The 19,886-nt window shown below is 38.6% G+C and overlaps 1 protein-coding gene across 1 annotated transcript in view; it reads right to left on the bottom strand.

Moving 5' to 3' along the window:
• Nucleotides 1-19,886, bottom strand: part of Stxbp5l (syntaxin binding protein 5 like) — a 171,706-nt gene that overhangs the window by 116,104 nt on the left and 35,716 nt on the right. Inside the window, exons 6-7 of the mRNA XM_032899379.1 lie at nucleotides 16,851-17,005; nucleotides 11,797-11,869 (exon numbers count right to left, since the gene is read on the bottom strand). Of these exons, the coding sequence (XP_032755270.1) occupies nucleotides 11,797-11,869; nucleotides 16,851-17,005 (228 nt within the window). The remainder of the gene's footprint in view (nucleotides 1-11,796; nucleotides 11,870-16,850; nucleotides 17,006-19,886) is intronic.

The raw sequence follows: 19,886 nt of genomic DNA, 5'->3' as shown, positions 1-19,886 counted from the left end.
ATCATCAGATCCTAGTACCAAAGCCTATACTCAACATAACTGGAAAATCTAGATGAAATGGATGATCTTATAGAGAGATACCATGTACCAAAGTTAAATCAAGAGCAGGTAAACTATCTAAACAGGTTCAGTTCTATATCACCTAAGGAAATAGAAGTCATTAAGCCCACCCCACCCCCCAAAAAAAGGCCCAGTGCCAGACAGCTTTAGTGCATATTTCTACCAAACCATCAAAGAAGAGCTAATAGCAATATTCCTTAAACTATTCCATAAAATAGAAACAGAATGGATATTACCTAACTCATTCTATGAAGACACAATTACTCTGATACATAAAATACATAAGGACCCGACACAAAAAGAGAACTTCAGATAGATTTTGCTTATAAATATCAATGCAAAAATATTAAATAAATTCTTGCAAACCAAATCTAAGAACACATTAACACCATCATTCACAACGATCAAGTAGGTTTCAATCCAGGGACACATGGTTGATTCGATATATGAAAATCCATTGACACAGGAACCTAGGAGCGGCACTGGGAGCTGAAAGCCAGTCTCCAGAAGTGCTGACACACCTGAGAAAAGAGGTAAGACTACCATTTCTGCTCTGAGGGACTCACCTGGAGCCCTCAGGACACAGGAACCCAGGAGTAGTCTGAGACAGGATCCTTCCAGTTTCAGTCTGCATGGAGCTGCCCAGTCCCACAGTTCTCTATACCCACATCCTGTGGGGGAGAGAGCTGGACTCTCAGAAGTGCATATAATCCTGAGAACACAAAGGAGACCACGACTTCTGCTCACATTCCTGGCTCAAGAGGAACTTGCCTGGAGCACTCTGGACACAGGAACCTAGGAGCAGTCAGGGATAGGATCCTTCCAATCTGTGCTTGCTCCTGAAGTTGATGCAGTAACATAGCTCTATGTACCCAGATCCCTCTGGGAGAAAGCCAGTCTCCAGGAGTGCTGACACACAGGCTTACAGGAGGGTCAAGCTACTCTCAGAGACAGCAAGACCAGCTAACACCAGAGATGACCAGATGGTGAGAGGCAAGTGCAAGAACCTAAGCAAGAGAAACCAAGACTACTTGGCATCATCAGAGCCCAGTTCTCCCACCAAGGCAAATACTGGATATCCAAACACACTGGAAAAGCAAGATTTAGATTTAAAAATCACATCTCATGATGAGGATAGAGGACTTTAAGAAGGACATAAATAACTCCCTTAAAGAAATATAGGAAAACACAGGTAAACAAGTAGAAACTCATAAAGAGGAAACTCTTAAAGATTACAGGAAAATATAACCAAACAGATGAAGGAATTGAACAAAACTATCCAGGATCTAAAAATGGAAATAGAAACAATGAATAATTCACAAAGGGAGACAACCCTGGAGATAGAAAACCTAGGAAAGAGATCAGAAGTCATAGACACAAGTATTATCAATAGAAGACAAGAGATAGAAGAGAGAATATCAGGGGAAGACAATACTATAGAAAACACTGACAAAAATGTCAAAGAAAATGTAAAACACAAAAGTTCCTAATCCAAAACATCCAGGAAATCCAGGACATAATGAGATCAAACCTGAGGATAATAGGTATAGAAGAGAATGAAGATTCCCAACTTAAAGGGCCAGTAAATATCTTCAACAAAATTATAGAAGAAAACTTCCCTAACCTAAAGAAAGAGATGTCCATGAACATACAGGAAACCTATGGAGCTCCAAATAGATTGGCCCAGAAAAGAAATCCCTCCTGTCATATAACAGTCAAAACATCAAATGCACAAAACAAAGAAAATATTAAAAGTAACAAGGGTAAAAGGTCAAGTAAAATATAAAGGCAGACCTATCAGAATTACACCAGACTTCATCAGAGACTATGAAAAACAGAAGATCCTAGGCAGATGTCATATAGACCCAAAGAGAACACAAATGTCAGCCCGGGCTACTATGTTGAGCAAAACTCTCAATTAACATAGATGGAGAACCCAAGATATTTCATGACAAAACCAAATTTACACAATCTTTCCACAAATCCAGCCTTACAAAGGTTAATAGATGGAAAACTCTAACACAAAGAGGAAACTACACCCTAGAAAAAGCAAGAAAGTAATCATCTTGCAACAAACCCAAAAGAAGAGAGCCACACAAACATAATTCCCCCTTTAACAACAAAAATAACACAAAAAAACCCCATTCATCCCTAATATCTCTCAACATCAATGGACTCTATTACCCAATAAAAAGACATAAACTAACAGACTAAATATGTACAGAGGACCCAGCATTTTGCTGCATACAGGAAACAGACTTCAATGACAAAGACAGACACTACCTCAGAGTAAAAGTCTGGAAAACAACTTTCCAAGCAAATAGTCCAAAGAAACAAGCTGGAGTAGCCATTCTAATACCAAATAAAATCAACTTTCAACAAAAAGTTATCAAAAAAAAAGATAAGGAAGGACAGACACTTCATATTCATCAAAGGAAAAATTCACCAAGATGAACTCTCCATCCTGAATATGTATGCTCCAAATGCAAGGGTACCAACATTCATAAAAGAAACCTTACTAAAGCTCAAAGCACACATCACACATCACACCTCACACAATAATAGTGGGGGACTTCAATACCCTATGCTCCTCAATGGACAGATCATGTGTATAGAAACTAAACAGAGACACAGAGAAACTAATAGAAGTTATGAACCAAATGGATTTAACAGAAATCTATAGAACATTTCATCCTAAAACAAGAGAATATACCTTCTTCTCAGCACCTCGTGGTACCTTCTCCAAAACTGACCATATAATCAGTCACAAAACAGGCCTCAACAAATATAAGAAGACTGAAATAATCCCATGCATCCTATTAGATTGCCAGGGACAAAGGCTGGTCTTCAGTAATAACAAACATGACAGTAAGTCCACATACACATAGAAGATGAACAACGCTTTACTCAAGGATAACTTGGTCAAGGAAGAAATAAAAAAATAAATTAAAGACTTTTTAGAATTTAATTAAAATGAAGGCACAACATACCCAAACTTATGGGACACAATGAAAGCAGTGCATAGTGAAAAACTCGTAGCTCTGAGTGCTACCAAAAAGAAACTGGTGAGAGCATACACTGGTGAGAGCTTGACAGTATACCTAAAAGCTCTAGAACAAAAAGTAGCAAATACACCCAAGAGGAGTAGATGGTAGGAAATAATCAAACTCAGGGCTGAAATCAATGAAGTAGAAACAAAAAGGACCATACAAAGAATCAACAAAAACAGGAGCTGGTTCTTTGGAAAAATCAAGATAGATAAACCCTTAGTCAGACTAACCAGTAGGCATAGAGTGAGTATCCAAACTAACAAAATCAGAAATGTGAGGAGAGACATAATAACAGTATCTGAGGACAGTCAAAATCATCAGATCCTACTATAAATGCCTATATTCAACAAAACTGGAAAATCTGGATGAAATAGACAATTTCCTAGACAGATACCAGGTACCAAAGTTAAATCAGGATCAGATAAACTATCTAAACAGTCCCATATCTACTAAAGAAATAGAAGCACTTATTAAAAGTCTCCCAACTAAAAAAGCCCAGAACTAGATGGGTTTAGTGCAGAATTCTATCAGACCTTCATTGATGACCTAATACCAATACAGTCCAAACTATTCCAGAAATAGAAACAGATGGAACACTACCCAATTCCTTCTATGAAACCACAATTATGTTTATACCTAAACCACACAAAGACCCAACAAAGAAAGAGGACTTCAGATCAATTCCCCTTATGAATATCAATGCAAAAATACTCAATAAAAGTTTTGCAAACAGAATCCAAGAACGCATCAAAACAATTATCTATCATGATCAAGAAGGCTTCATCCTAGGGATACAGAGATGGTTCAATATATGGAAATTCATCAATGTAATCCACTATATAAACAAACTCAAAGAAAAAAACACATGATCATCTCATTAGATTCTGAAAAGCATTGGACAAAATTCAACACCCCTTCATGTTAAAAGTCTTAGAAAGATCAGGGATTCAAGTTCCATACCTAAACACAGTAAAAGCAATATACAGCAAACCAGTAGCCAACATCAGACTAAATGGAGAGAAACTTGAAGCAATCCCTCTAAAATCAGGGACCAGACAATGCTGTCTAGTTTCTCCCTACCTATTCTATATAGTACTCAAAGTCCTAGCCAGAGCCATCAGACAACAAAAGGAGGTCAAAGGGATAAAAATTGGAAAGGAAGAAGTAAAAATATCACTATTTGCAGATGATATGAGAGTATACTTAAGTGACCCCAAAAGTTCCACCAGAGAACTCCTAAGACTGATAAATAACTTCAGCAAATTGGCTGGATATAAAATTAACTCAAACAAATAAGTAGCCTTCCTCTACTCAAAGGATAAACAGGCTGAGAAAGAAATTAGAGAATCAACACCCTTCACAATAGTCACAAGTAATATAAAATATATCGGTATGGCTTTAATCAAGCAAAAGATCTCTATGACAAGAACTTTACGTCTCTAAAGAAAGAAATTGAAGATCTCAGAAGATGAAAAGATCTCCCATACTCATGGATTGGCAGGATTAATATTATAAAAATGGCCATTTTGTCAAAACAATCTACAGATTCTATACAATCCCTGTCAAAATTCCAACTCAATTCTTCATAGAGTTAAAAAGAGCAATTTGCAAATTCATTTGAAATAAAAAAAACAGGATAGCTAAAACTATTCTCAACAATAAAAGAGCTTCTGCAGGAATCACTATCCCTGATCTCAAGCTGTATTACAGAGCAATAATGATAAAAACTGTATGGTATTGGTACAGAGACAGGCAGGTAGATCAATGGAATAGAATTGAAGACCCAGAAATGAACCCACATACCAACCGTCACTTGATCTTTGACAAAGGAGCTAAAACTATCCAGTGGAAAAAAGATAGAATTTTCAACAAATGGTGCTGGTTCAACTGGTGATCAGCCTGTAGAGAATGCAACTTGACCCATTCTTATCACCCTGTACAAAGCTAAAGTCCATGTGGATCAAGAACCTCCACATAAAACCAGATCTACTCAAAATAATAGAAGAAAAAGTGGGGAAGAGCCTTGAACACATGTGTGGGGCAGTGGGATGTGAAAGGTACCATTATTCCTGGTCAAGATAGGTTGAATCCCCAGAGACCCTAAAAGGGATGGCAGGCACATTTCCAGTATCCCAGGAGATCTAGTCCTCACCAGCTGCAGCTCCCACAGACCCCTTTACAGAGGCTTGAGACAGACCAATCAGGTAGAGCAATACCCCAAGCTCCCCCACCACAGGTGAAGACATGCTCACAGGTTACATAGGCTCACAGATCAATCGTAGAAGCAGGACCATGCCTCCAAATATGAGATAAATGAGGTCTTCCCAAGCTCTCAGACAAAACCAATAGGAAGTACTTGCTGTCAGACACTGACCCATCCAAAAACTGTATTTAGGAATCATGTTCAGGATTAAAGGTGTGCAAGAATCACTCCATCATCTGAGAGCTTCTGTCATAAGAGCTGTAACACTGCTGCTTATAGAAGAGATCTGCTCTCTCAAATTTGCCAGCAGAAGCCCTCTTGCACCCTCACCAGCTAGTCATTCCCATGCTAGCTAAGCATGGCCTGAAAAGGAGGTGGAACAACACCAGTGGAAGCAGTGAAGAGTCATTTCCCTCCCTGCCCCAGTTCTCTTCCCTTCTCCTGAATAGCTAGCGGAACCAGAGATCTCCATTGAAAACCTCTTGCACAGAGGCCCACACACATGGGTCTGAACAGAACACCCATGGCTTATACTCTAAGATCAAGAATCGACAAATGGGACTTCATAATATTGCAAAGGTTCTGTAAGGCAAAGGCTACTGTCAATAGGACAAAATGACAACCAACAGATTGGGAAAAGATCTTTACCAATCCTATACCTGAGAGAGGGCTAATATCCAATATATACAAAGAACTCAAGAACTTAGACTCCAGAGAGCCAAATAACCCTATTAACCAATGGGGTACAGACCTAAACAAACAATTCTCAGCTGAAGAATATCGAATGGCTGAGAAGTGCCTAAAGAAATGTTCAAGATCCTTAGTCATCAGGGAAATGCAAATCAAAACACTGAGATTCCACCTCACACCAGTCAGAATGGCTAAGGTCAAAAACTCAGGTGACAACAGATGCTGGTGAGGATGTGAAGAAAGAGGAACACTCCTCCATTGTTAGTGAGATTGCAAGATGCTACAACCATCTGGAAATCAGGCTGGAGGTTCCTCAGAAAATTGGACATTGACCTACCTGAGGACCCAGCTATACCACTCTTGGGCATATACCCAAAAGATGCTCCAACATATAACAAAGACACATGCTCCACTATGTTCATAGCAGTCTTATTTATAATAGCCAGAAGCTGGAAAGAACCCAGATGCCCTTCAACAAAGGAATGGATACAGAAAGTGTGGTACATCTACACAATGGAGTACTACTCAGCTATCAAAAACAATGACTTCATGAAATTCATAGGCAAGTGGATTGAACTAGAAAATATCATACTGAGTGAGGAAACCCAATCACAAAAACAAACAAACAAAAACCCCACACTTGCTATGCACTCACTGAGAAGTGGATATTAGCCCAAAAGCTCGAATTAACCAAGATACAGTCCACAGACCACATGAAGCTCAAGAAGAAGGATGACCAAAGTGCAGATGCTTCAGTCCTTTCTTAAAAAAACCAAACAATCCAATCAAAAAATAGGGTTCAGAACTAAATAGACAATTCACAACAGAGGTGTCTCGAATGCTCAAGAAGCACTTAAAGAAATGTTCAAAGTCCTTAGTGATCCGGGAAATGTAAATCAAAATGACCCTGAGATTCTACCTTACACCAATCAGAATGGCTAAGATCAAAAAGTCAGATGACAGCACATGTTGGGGAGAATGTGGAGAAAGAGGAGTGCTCCTGCATTGCTGGTAGGATTGCAAACTTGTAAAACCACTCTGGAAATCAGTCTTGAGGTTCCTCAGAAAATTAGAAATAGATCTACCTAAAGACCCAGCTATACTGCTCTTGGGCATATGCCCAAAAGATGCCCCGCCATGACACATGAGCACATGTTCCACTATGTTCATAGAGACCTTATTTGTGATATCCAGAAACTGGAAACAACACCAGATGTCCCGCAACAGAAGAATGGATATAGAAAATGTGGTTCATCTATACAATGGAATACTACTCAACTATTAAAAACAAGGACAATATCAGTTTTGCAGGCAAATGGATGAAACTAGAAAATATCATCCTGAGTGAGGTAATTCAGACCCAAAAGGACATGCATGGTATGTACTCACTAATAAGTAGGCATTAGCCAGAAAAGTACAGAATACTCAGGATATAATTCACAGAACTCAAGAAGGTTAAGAAGCTGAAGGGCCCAAGTGAGAATGCCTCAATCACACCTGGGAGAGAAAAGAAAACAATCACAAAGGGGCAGAGGGAAAGAGGGACCTGGGTGGGAAAGAGAATGGGGAACGGGGGGGGGGAAAGGGGAGGAGAACATGATCAGGTATTGGGGGAGGGGAAACAAGACTGAAGCCCTGAGGACCAGCAGAAAGACTGGAAACAGACAACCTTAGGAGATAGGAGGTGGAGGGATCCTCTAGAATGTGCCAGAGACCAGGAAGGTGAGAGATTCTCAGGACTCAAGAGAAGGGACTTTAGATGAAATGCCCTATAGTGGGGAGAGTGAACCTCCAGTAGAAAGACAGGACATCCCACAGTCAAAAACTCTGACCCAGAAATATTCTTGTCTGAAAGAACTGTAGGGGCAAAAATGGAGTAGAGCATGAGGAAAAGGAGGTCCAGTGACAGACCCAAATTGGGATCTAGCTCAAGGAGATGCCCCAAGGCCTGACACTATTACTGATGCTATGCTGTGCTTACATACAGGAGCCTGTCATGGCTGTCCTCTGAGAGGCCCCAAAAATAGCTGTCTTGTACAAAAGCAGATACTTACACCTTTTGACTGAAATCGGGGACCCCTGTGTTTGAAAGGCTGGATGAAGCTGAGGAGGAGGGTGACCCCATAGGATGACCAGCAGTCTCAACTAGCCTGGACCCCTGAGATCTTTCAGACACAGAAGCACCAGCCAGGCAGCATCCACCAGCTGAGATGAGGCCCCGGACACATATACAGCAGAGGACTGCCAGGTCTGGCCTCAGTGAGAGAAGATGCGCTAACCCTTGAGACTTCAGGCTCCAGAGAATGGGGAGGTCTGGTGCAGGTGGGGACATCCTCTGGGAGATGGATATGTGTGTGTGGGTGGGGTTATCAGATGAGGAACAGTCAGAGGTCATATTGGGAGGTAGATAAAGATTGGACTGTAAAAAGAAAAGATTAAAGAATTAAAAAGAAAAAAGAAAGGTGAAGCTTTCCCATACTCAGCAGTTGTTACAATGTTGTGAAAATAGTACTACTACCAAAAGTAATCTACAGATTCATTCAATCTCAATCAAAATTTCCATGCCATTATTCCCAGAAATTGAAAAGATCCTAAAATTATTATGGAAACATAAACACTCTGGATGGCCAAAAAAATAGAGACTGAGCAAAATACAATAGAGACATTATTATACCTGATTTCAAGTTATACAACAAAATTATGGTCCTAAGGGGTAGTGGAGTGGCACACATATACACACAAATCCACATATATTGATCAGTGAAACAGCATGAAAGTTTCAAAACTCCAACCCAAATTTATCCTGTCTAAAAGAAAAGCAGAGACAGGAGATGGATTAGAGACTGAGGGAATGGGCAACCAATAACTGGTCCAACCACAGACCCATCCCATGACAAGCACCAATACCTGACACTATTAACGATACTCTGCTGTGCTTATAGACAAGAGTCTAGCATCACTGTCCATGAGAAGTTCCACCCAGCAACTAATTCAGAAGAATGCACAGACTCATAGCCAAACAGTAGATGGATCTTGGGGACTCTTTTGGAAGAGTTGCTGGAAGGATTTCAGGCCCAAAGGGAATAGGAACTCCACAGGAAGACCAACAGAGTCAAGTAACCTGGACCCTTGGGACTCTTAGAGACTGAAGCACTAACCAAAGAACGTACATGGGCTGGACCTAGGCCTTTCCTGCACACATGTAGCCAATGTGCAGCTTGGTCTTCATGTGGGTCCTGCACAACTGGAGCGGGGGCTATCTCAAAAGCTGTTGTCCATCTATGGGATATGTTCTATTAGTTATGCTACCTTGTCTGGCCTCAGTGAAAGAGGATGTGCCTAGCCCCCCCAAGAGACTTGATGTGCCAAGGTAGGGGGATACCCACGGTGTGCCTTTACCCTCTCAGAGGAGAGGGGGATGGGGAAAGATTGTTGGAGGGAGTGACTGGGAGGAAGGTTAGTGAACTGGATGTGAAGTAAATTACACACACACACACACACACACACACACACACACACCTGGATGTGAAGTAAATTACACACACACACACACACACACACACACACACACACACACGAAATCCGTGCAACTGTAGGCATCTGATTTTCAACAAAAATGTGTACTAGAGAAAGACAACACTTTCAGTAAATAGTGTTGGGAAAACTAGATATCTGTGTGTATAAGAATGAAAGACCCCGCCGCCCTGTTAAAACAAAACAAAAACTCAAAGACCTATAATTCAAATTTTATAACTTCTAGAGGAGAAGGGAAGGGTGTCCACAATAATGACTAGATAGCGTAAGTGTGGTACACTGGGATTTTACTCAGCTGGACACAAAAATGATGTTAGATAATTTGCAGGCAAATGGGTGGCTCTAAACATTTATCCTGAGTAAGGTTAGCCACGGACAGAAAACATACCCCACACTATCCATCATATGGACACCACACATTCTTTATTACATGTAGGTCCTAAATCAGATCTCTAATCTCTATGTTCAATCTCAAGTACTAGTAGAAGCCAGTAACCTAGAAAGGAGACAAGTAAGGTGGGGAATTGTCATAGGAATTGGAAATAATCAAGCTGAAAGTGAGTTGAAGCCTCCTCTTGACAGGTACCTTTTGTAGTCCTAGAAGTTCTGAAGTCATAGAGGCTTTTATGTGGGCTACTGGGGTAGAAATGCTATCAATGGTTTTACCCAGCTCTGAGTTTTACAACCTAAAAGACCACTCTGAGGGCAAGAGAATCCCACTTGTTCAATAGGCCCTACAATTCTGGGGATACACAACTTCTGGTTGGATCTGAGACCCAGTATACAGGAAAGATTCCATGACTATTTCTGAAAATCTGATCACATAACCATTGCTATGGAGATCGTAGTCTCAAGGAGGGAACAGATTGCCGATGTTTAGCAATTGACATAGATCAAACTACTTTTTAAAATATTTGTGTATAGCCATAGTGGTTCACTACGCTCAGTTTAAATCTCTCCAGTGAACTGAAAATTAAAACAGAGATGGAAGGTGGCTGCACAGGGTACTAAGAACATGTGCTGGTGAATGGTAAGCCTCAAATAAGACACTTATATCATCATCCTGTCTTTAGTTCATGGAACACTGAGCTGATATGGAGAGTGATATCTTCTGGTAAATAATAGCTATTTCGACTACCAACTCAAAGCAACCAAGGCTAACTTCGCTAAGTATGCACAGAATGGAACTATTAAGAGTCAAGTACGTCTAGAGGAGGGTCTCAGGAGGCTCTGCTCCTCGCTACTGGACTATTTGCTTCAGATAGATTTAGGAGAAAGGAGAACCATTGACTTTGTGTATCCATTGATGATTCTATAAGGTTCCAATGGATAGTTCTAATCTCATGGATAACGCAGATGAATAAATAAAATACATTACCTGTACAAATTAGAGTTTTATTATCTTAAATAAAAATGAAATCATAACATTTGAAAGAAAATGAAAGGACCCGGTAATCATTATATTAAGTAAAGTTAACCAAATTTGGAGAAATACTAGATATTTTCTCGTATAGAGTTTAGAATTAAGTATGTAGGTGTGTATGTGATAAAACTAGAAAGGGACCATGAGAGGGGAGGAAAGTGTTCAATGGAGAGAGAAACAAGTAACAGAGGATGTGCGTGTCCTGAATGCTGCTGTTACCATGATGTATTCTACTCCTTTACACTGACTATAAACGCAGCCTTGAAATTGATGGATGTTGTCTTCCAGCTGTGTATTTGTGTCTCAGAGATGAAACGAATTTCCTTCACTTTTACTATAAATTTTCCTCATTTTAAATATAGAACTAAAAGGTAGATTCCATTTTCTGTCCCTAAAAATCCCACGCTTCAGAGCTGTCTGGTGTGATAGCCTCAAAATAGTTTCTGTGTATGTGATTTTCTTATCAGTTTTCCTTCAGTCAACAGACTCACAGATGGTCAACGGCTACACTGTACATGCTTTTCCAACAACTGTTTTTTGCAACAGCAAAAAAAAAAAAAAAAAAAAAAGTGATTCCTTGTGTTTTGGTTGTCCAAATGCTGTGTCCAAACATCCATACTTTTAAGATAACTGGCGATTTTCTTGTTACTCAAAATCTCCTGACTCACTTTCATCTCTTAACAAAATTGTATTTCCGTAACTTTAGCAAGACAATTTTACATAAGGAAAATTCACTATCTAGAGAAGACCACTGCCAATCATCTAAAATGTGACACTGCATTTGCACTGTGCTGAATGAAATTTAAAAGTATCTGGTGCAGCTATGAACAACTTACTTGGTTTGTGTCAGATCAACTACGATGAGATCTTTCTCTAGAAGAACTGCAACAGCATAGGGTTCTTGAAACTCTACAACACAGAGAAAAATATTGAAAAGTTTCAGTAACACATATTTTATTTAAACCACCAAATACTGCATTTCATTTGTCTCATGTAGAGATTTTATTTAAATGATGAAAAAAAAACAAATTATGAGACAGAGTGACAAAGAGTACTTTAATAAAATACATGTTGTATTTGATAAAAATAATGTTAAGATCTTTAACAGAACTAGGAAAAAATGACCATATATATAGGACATAGTAAAATATATTTCTAAAATCATGGCATGATAGTCATCCTAGGATATGAGGAAGAGAGTGAGGGTGTCACCTCAACTTATGATGACTATTATATTCATAACCTTAATATTTTTGATCTTGTTCATGCCTAGTAGGAGACAAACTGAGACTGAACTAACTGCTTCTCTGGGATATGATATACAACCGCCTTACTATAATAGTAAACCACTTATAGTTAGACGTGTTCTTCAAGTCAGTATGGTTTAGCATACCCTTACAGATTATTTCTTGTGTGCAGGAGGGCAAGCCAATGAAAAGCAAACAGCATGAGGTAATCTAAGATCTTCATGTTTCTAAAATCCAACCTGCTTTCCATCACTCCTTTCCTGCCTACTCTTCCTCTATTATATCCAGAAACTGACTCAGAAAAAAAAAGGCTATATGGCTATATGGCTTATATATGGCTACGTAAGGGTGACAATAAATCTTTCTTATAGAGCTTTTGTTCTAGGGAAGTATACAAGCTGAGAACAGGTGAGGAAACAAGAATTCAGGAACTGTGAGAAAATGATGGGAATAGTATGAAATGTAGTTTGCTTTTAGACAGGGATCAGTGATTTAGGTAAGAACCACAGTAAGCATTGTTTTTCATTCACAACAAAGGACTAATGCGGAAGGCCAAGGTGAAAAAGGTGTTCTCTGCTTAAAGAAACTGTGTCTGTGAGGACATTTTATATGCGTGATCTCTGCTACAAGTGTTGAGGGAGCGCATCCAAAGAGGCATAGATTCCTGAACAGTCGTTTCTCTGTAATTCAACCTAGGACTGTAAATTCCAGTCTCATCTGGTTATCATTACACCAGCAGGTCCCAGTAGTTTGAAAAGAACTAATTTGAGACTCAATAATCACTCAGCAGGTGATTTCTACAGAGGAGTCAAGTCTTGGGTGGGAAGTTTAAATACTGGGGTAGACAGCCTTCAGAGTAACTGACAGACTGGAGAAGCTACTGTGCTTACTTACTCAAGTTACAGACCACATCCACGTGAGAGAAAAAGACAAAAGCAAACTGGTGTCTCTCTGATGTTCAGATAAGTACGTATATGACAATATGCTGTCTGCTCTAGGTCAATGCCCAAACTGCTCTCACTGAGACCTTCCCATTCTATCTCTAGAGTTGCTTTAAGTTTCTCACCATTGCTTTAATACAACTTGGTGTTAGTCTAAAGAACACCATATGACTCCTTATTTTCTTTTTTCTAGTTCTTAGGAAAATCATAGGCTAGATTTATATCAAGTGTTAGGAGATAAAATAGCCGAGGCACTATCATGTATGAACTAAAGTCATAGATAAATTACAATTTTAGATAGTTACATCTGCCAAAAGTTATTATTGTTCCCACATAAATAAAAACTGGCAGCAGAAGTTTCCCTCTCTCAGAAGTCCTTTGTACATTGTGACAGCCACTAAAGAATTCTTTAGGAATCTCTGTTGGACTCTATTGCTTGCCTATTATTTACTGAAGTTTTGTCTTAGGTGTTACATCCCTTCACTTGAAGTTCCTTTCCCCCTGAAATGGCACGATTAACTACCTTATGCTATTACAAAAGTTAGATGAAAAGCATACATCTTAAAATTTATAGCTAATAGGCATAGGTTTTAGGTTGGTGTGTCTCATCTTTTAACCCTTGCTCCTACTACCAAAGGGTGCAAAGTTCCATCATAATTATTATTCTGAAGAGAACTGCACCGTTTGAAAGGCTTAAAGATGACTGGCCAACTAAATATAGATGTGAACTGGCAAGCTCTGATTATAGTTATTACTCTGGGTAATGATCCAATTGACAATGTTAAAAAGCATTTGAGTTTCATGAGAATGAGTTAAATCATCGGATGTCATAAAAGTATCAGCAGTATTAAAATTATTAATAATGGTTTAGCCTAAGAAAGACCTTTATCATTATGTAGGTGTAAGAGGACTGAAATTCCTTATTACCCAATATGAATAATAATAAAAATATTAATAAGAAAGTACATAGAGTCTTCTGTGATTTGCAGAAAAAACAAAATAATGTATACTTAAGTATATGTATATCTGAAGAGAATAACTAAAAGTGTAAATTGCATTGGATGACTCTGGGAAGGCTGTGAGAAACTTAATTATGTAATGCCATATACTGTAGGCTTTCTTTTCTGGTGCTTTGATATATTCAGTGTGTGAATAATTAAAATACATTTGAGTAGTTAGTATATCCAAAGTATCATGAGTATAGTTAAAACCACTTCTTAAATATGACAAATGAAAAATTCAATTGTCTTTATCAGTTTTCTGAAAAACAGACTTATTAATCCATTTGTGGGAGAATGTGCATGACTTAGCAGATTTACACTTTATTAAACCATTAAAAATCACCCTTGCATTGCTGGTGATGCTCAGAAGACTACAAGCACGAGGCATATAATGTCTGATCTTTGCAACAACAGACTCGGCTCCTATTTCAGATGCACCTCAATGCTCTTGATAGAATCTTCCGAACGTTAGCTTTAGTTCTCTATTTTAATTTTCTTTCTGTTTCCTCTGCATTCCCTTCCTACTCATCTCTAACCTTTGTTATCCATATTCATAAATCCAAAGGACATTTAAATTGTGATAAATAATGATAAATATCATAAAATACTTTTTTCTATTTTTTTGCTCTCTACTAACTCTACTCAATCTTACTATTCTTTCTTTAAAAACAAGCAAACAACAACCAAAACCTATGAGACTAGGCACCTTCCCTCTACTACAATTTGATAAGACATGTTTGGTGGATTATCCAGGAGAGGTCTTCCTTTTCTGAAGGAAATAGAGAAAGAGTAGATCACGAATGAGGGCTAGGGTAGGGGGAAGAGACCGGAGAGAAAGAAAGAAGAGAAACTGTGGGGGATGTAATATGTGAGAGAAAAATAAATTTAAAAATAACAAAAACAAAACGAGCAACCTGTGACTGTGTATGAAACCTGCAGTGGTTTGGGCTTAATTTTTGTTTTGTTTTTTATTATTTTGAAACAATGTCTTGCACACTGCAGCACAAGCTGTACTAAAGCTCACCATGTGGCTCAGGCTGGCCTTGAACTCATGGCAGTCCTCTGGCTTTAGTCTCCCCAGTTGTGAGATTATGTGAGTGAACAGCACACCCAGGTACATTAAGTGTATGTTACTTACAAATGTCTTTGCTGCAGTTTGGATTTTGAGATTCTCTCTTGAAACCTATCTATTTGTTGGAGAAACCCTACTAAAACTAGTGTAAAACTAGTGCTTTCTTTCCATGTTAGTATTTCCTCAGAGTTCTTCTGTATCTCCCCAAACATCTTCTAAAAGCTTAGAAGCTTTCTTCTAAATTGATCTTATCAAACCCACAGTTTATAAAACCTTTACTTAATTCTCAAAAGGCATGCTTAAGTCCTGTTTCTCAGTGAGAATTTCCCAAGATTTTAGTCACTTAACCAGCTATAGAATAGTATGTTAGTTGTGCTATAAACCATGAAACTCGGCATCATAATCATGCATTACTTTGACTCAGCAATTCACATTTATTTCCTTGGTCCGATCAGACTTAATGCAATTTATGTAAAAATTATGCTCACAACTTCTCTAAGTCTCACAAGTCCTTGTAGTATGAAGCCACAGCAACTTAATAAATATATGTTGATTATTTAAAACATGCAGATTATTTGTCTCTGGTAACTGTGGAATTAAATTCCTACATTGATTGTTATATATTACATATTTAAATATGAAGCTAAATAATATAAAGGAAATCCAAATATTTTAGCAGTTAAACACAACATACATATTTTCATAGCTAACAAAATATGTTCATTTGCCTTTACAATAGTCATATTGGGGTTACATTATTCCCTTTCTACACATGATAAGTATGTTTAGTAGCTAATAATTGGCAAAGTAAATCATAAATTCAAAATTTTGTCCCAAGTCCAGTAGTCTTTGCCCTATATCTACAAGTCTCCTTTTGAATATGTAGCGATGTGTATTAATATTGTTTTCACCATAAATTCATATTTATGGTTTATATATTTTAACCATTTTAATTTTAAATTTGTCCTAAAGGACCTTATCACAATTAGATTTTATTTTTATGTGAGTTTAGACCAGTTATTGTTTTCAGAAGGTTTCGTATCTTTATTCACGATGATAAACATAGGCATGCATCTTCCCTCCTGATGGTCTTATGACTACTGCCCAAATTAACATAAATCACTGACCATACATCAGCAATCCTAGAGTAATCAGATGTGCTGCAGCTGCATCTGAAGCAAAGCCAGATGTGAAGGAGATGCAGCAGCACCAGAGTTACAGATCACTGATATCAGGTAAGTGCTTTAACTTTGATTGGCATTGGGATGGGATGGGTGGAGCTGGTCTAGGAGAGACTATTAGGAGACCTCAGTTTCCCCAAGTGACTTCACCCTGGACCCCTATCGGACCCTCCCAGCTCAGCTTCCACCATCCTTATCAAAGTTTAAAGCACTTACCTGATATTAGAACCTGAAACGCCAGCGCTGCTGCACTACATCTGTCTTACTTCCAGTCTGCCCAGTAGGTGCAAGTGCAGAACCTGCGCCAGCAACTGGAGCTCACAGGGGTTGTACCACAGTGGATGTCTGCTGCCAAAACTGAAAATATTTAACCTTAATTTCATTAGCAACTTGTCATTTCAAAAATGTTTTTTTTTCTAAAATTAAATGTTTCATTTTATTCACTTACCGTTGGGATAGGGCGTTTCACATAAAGTTAGAAATTCAACAATAGGATGATCCATTTCAAGTACTGTAATTGCTTTCCCATGCATGATGGTTAAACTTGGTCTTCTGCAAGCTTTGTCATATGACAGCCCACCAGAGAATATTATAAATGGTTCACTACACAGGGGAAGGAAAAGGATAATGAGACTAAATTCTTTAACACAAAGTCAGAACATATGTCTTTAAACAATAGATTCAGAGGAGATTATCTACAATGTAAATGGCCTTCCCAACTCCAGTTTCTCAACCAACGATTGACTATTTTATCATCCTCCCTTTACTGGACCTATATTCTAGTTATGAGAATAACTCATGGGTAAGTGTAAAGATATTTGGGTGGCACTGGGGAAGGACAAGATGGAGGAAAGTGGAAATACTGGTTCTCAAAGGCATATATATGCACAAATTTGGCTACCAAATTCTATATGACTGTCACTAGAGCATTCATTTCTGTAATAATAGTCAGTTAATGAGTGAGTGTTTGAGACCCAAATCTCTAAGATGAAAAAGAATCAAAATTTAATATAAAATGAAATATCACAGTGGAAAGCTCAGAATGGTAAATGAAAAGATAAAAATTTTAGATAACAAAGCTTTTGTAGCAAGAGGTTTACGAGGAGAGAGAAAAATAATATATAGGTGAATAATAATTTATCAGAAAAATAAATCCTACGAAGTTTTATTCATATCCAGCAAACTTTATCAGTCTCTAGTAAATCCACATAAAACTTTAGTCTATTGCTTTAAAATACAATTACATCCTTTTCACCTTTCCCTTTCTCACTCCAACCCTTTCAACATACTCTCCTTTGCTCTCACTCACATTAGGGGCTCTTTTTCTTTAATCATTCACACACACACACACACACACACACACACACACACGCACACACACACATGCTGTGCAATCCTCACACACAGACATGCTGCTCAGTACACACACATGCACACACACATATGCTGCTCAGTACACACACACATGCACACAGACTGCACACACACACACCACACAAACCACTCCCAACACACATATAAACACACACATGCTGCTCAGTACACACACACACACACACACACACACGCTGCTCAGTCCACACACACACACACATATGCTGCTCAGTACACACACACACTCACACATACACACACACACATGCACACACACATGCTGCTCAGTACACACACACACACACACACACACACACACACGCTGCTCAGTCCATATATTACTTTTCAAGATAGGAATAAGTAGTAAAATGAGCATCACTTATTTCAAAGATGGCCGGCTTAAGAAATGCTCTCTTGTATATGTCTGGTAGGGCATTTACAGAGACAACTGCTGTGTAGACAAGCAACTAACGATTGTGAGGGAAGACCTGGGTTAAATGTAGGCAGTGCTGTCCAACATTCTGTAGTCCAGGAAGGGAGAATGAGAAAGGGTACCAGCAAAGCTTCCTCTCTTCTACTCTGCTTCTTGGCTGACATGATGTAAGCCACTTTACTATGTGTGCTTTTCTACTATGATTTTAATTTGCCTTGACATAAGACTAAAATAAATGGAGTCAGCCAATGAGAGACAGAGCCTTCTGCAACTTAAAACTAAACAGGTCTTTTGTCCTTAAGATATATATATATCCTGTATTTTGTTACAATGGCATGAAGTGACTCAATGCACATTTGTATTAATAGAGAAACATTTTCAGGATGTAGTTGCCCAACTAGAAGTACCCCTCTCCTGATACATTTTACAAAGAATTAGAGACTCTACATCAGTCCTCTGACAGTCTGCTTCTCTAAGTAACCCACTTTCTCATCTCTTTTCCGTTTTGTATTATGCAATCATCTGTTAATCTTATGCTGAGTAAATAACAACAAAAACAATATGAGTGTTAATATTTCTATTACATTTACTGATAAAATACCTATTCTGATTTTTAAAAAATAATTATCTTATTCAATTACTTGAATTATAAGCAAATCAGCCCAAGGGCACCTCTGTTCTGAGTCTTGAACTGGAGATGAGATGGGTGAATGATCTAGAATGATTGATTTGACAAAGCGACTGAAAATCTCCTAATCTAGTATTAGACAGCATATTCCCTACCACTTGGAGCATAGTTCCATCTATCCAATAAAACTTACTTTTAAGTAGTGAATGTAGGTACACAATGGGTTAAGAGTTTTTCTTGTTTTTCATAAAAAATGATGTGTTTGCATGAATTTGTGTGTATTGTTTAGATGCAGGAGCATGCAGAGACCAGAAGAACGTATCAGAGCCCACGAAACTGGTAACGGACAACTGTGGGCTGATGTGTGGATGCTGGGAGCCAAATCTAGGTCTTCTGTGAGACAGTAAGGGCTCTTCAGACCCCACGCTGGGCTGTTTTACTTGGTTTCCATAACTATTTTCTACTTGCCTAAAACCTATAGCATTTTTATTCTAAGTTTCTGTGGTGGTTTGAATGAAAATGCCCCCTACAAGAAAGCCCTTTAAAGTGCAGTTCACAGTGTAAGAGGCCAGTGGGGTAACCTCTGTGAAAAACTCTGTAAAGTCCTGTGTGAAGCAGGTCCTAGCTTCATTTCTGTTGCTGTGATTAAATGCCCACCTAACACAGGTAGCCTAGAAGTGTCATTATTAGCTTCAGCACTGACACAAATCTAGAGTCATCAGCAAAGAGGAAATCTCAGATGAGGAATTGCCTGGGACTGGCTTCTAGCCATGTCTGGGAGACATTTTCTTTATTGCTACTTGACATAGGAAGCCCACTTTGGGTGGTGTCATCCCTACAAGGTAGCTGAGCAAGCCCCAGGGAAGCAAGCTAATAAATAGCACCTCCAGGGTTCCTACTTCAAGTTCCTGCTTTAAGTTCCTGCATTGGTTTCCCTTTGATGATGGACTGCAATGTGTATGCCAAATAAACTCTTTTCTCTCCACCAAAAAAAAAAAAAAGAAAAGAAAAAAAGAAAAAGAAAATGCCCCCTACAGGCTCACATGTTA

The sequence above is a fragment of the Rattus rattus genome, chromosome 4 (genome assembly GCF_011064425.1).
Source record: "Rattus rattus isolate New Zealand chromosome 4, Rrattus_CSIRO_v1, whole genome shotgun sequence".
In the NCBI taxonomy this organism is placed as follows: Eukaryota; Metazoa; Chordata; class Mammalia; order Rodentia; family Muridae; genus Rattus; species Rattus rattus.
The sequence above is the reverse complement of the archived record's forward strand: the minus strand, read 5'-3'. Positions and strand labels throughout refer to the sequence as shown.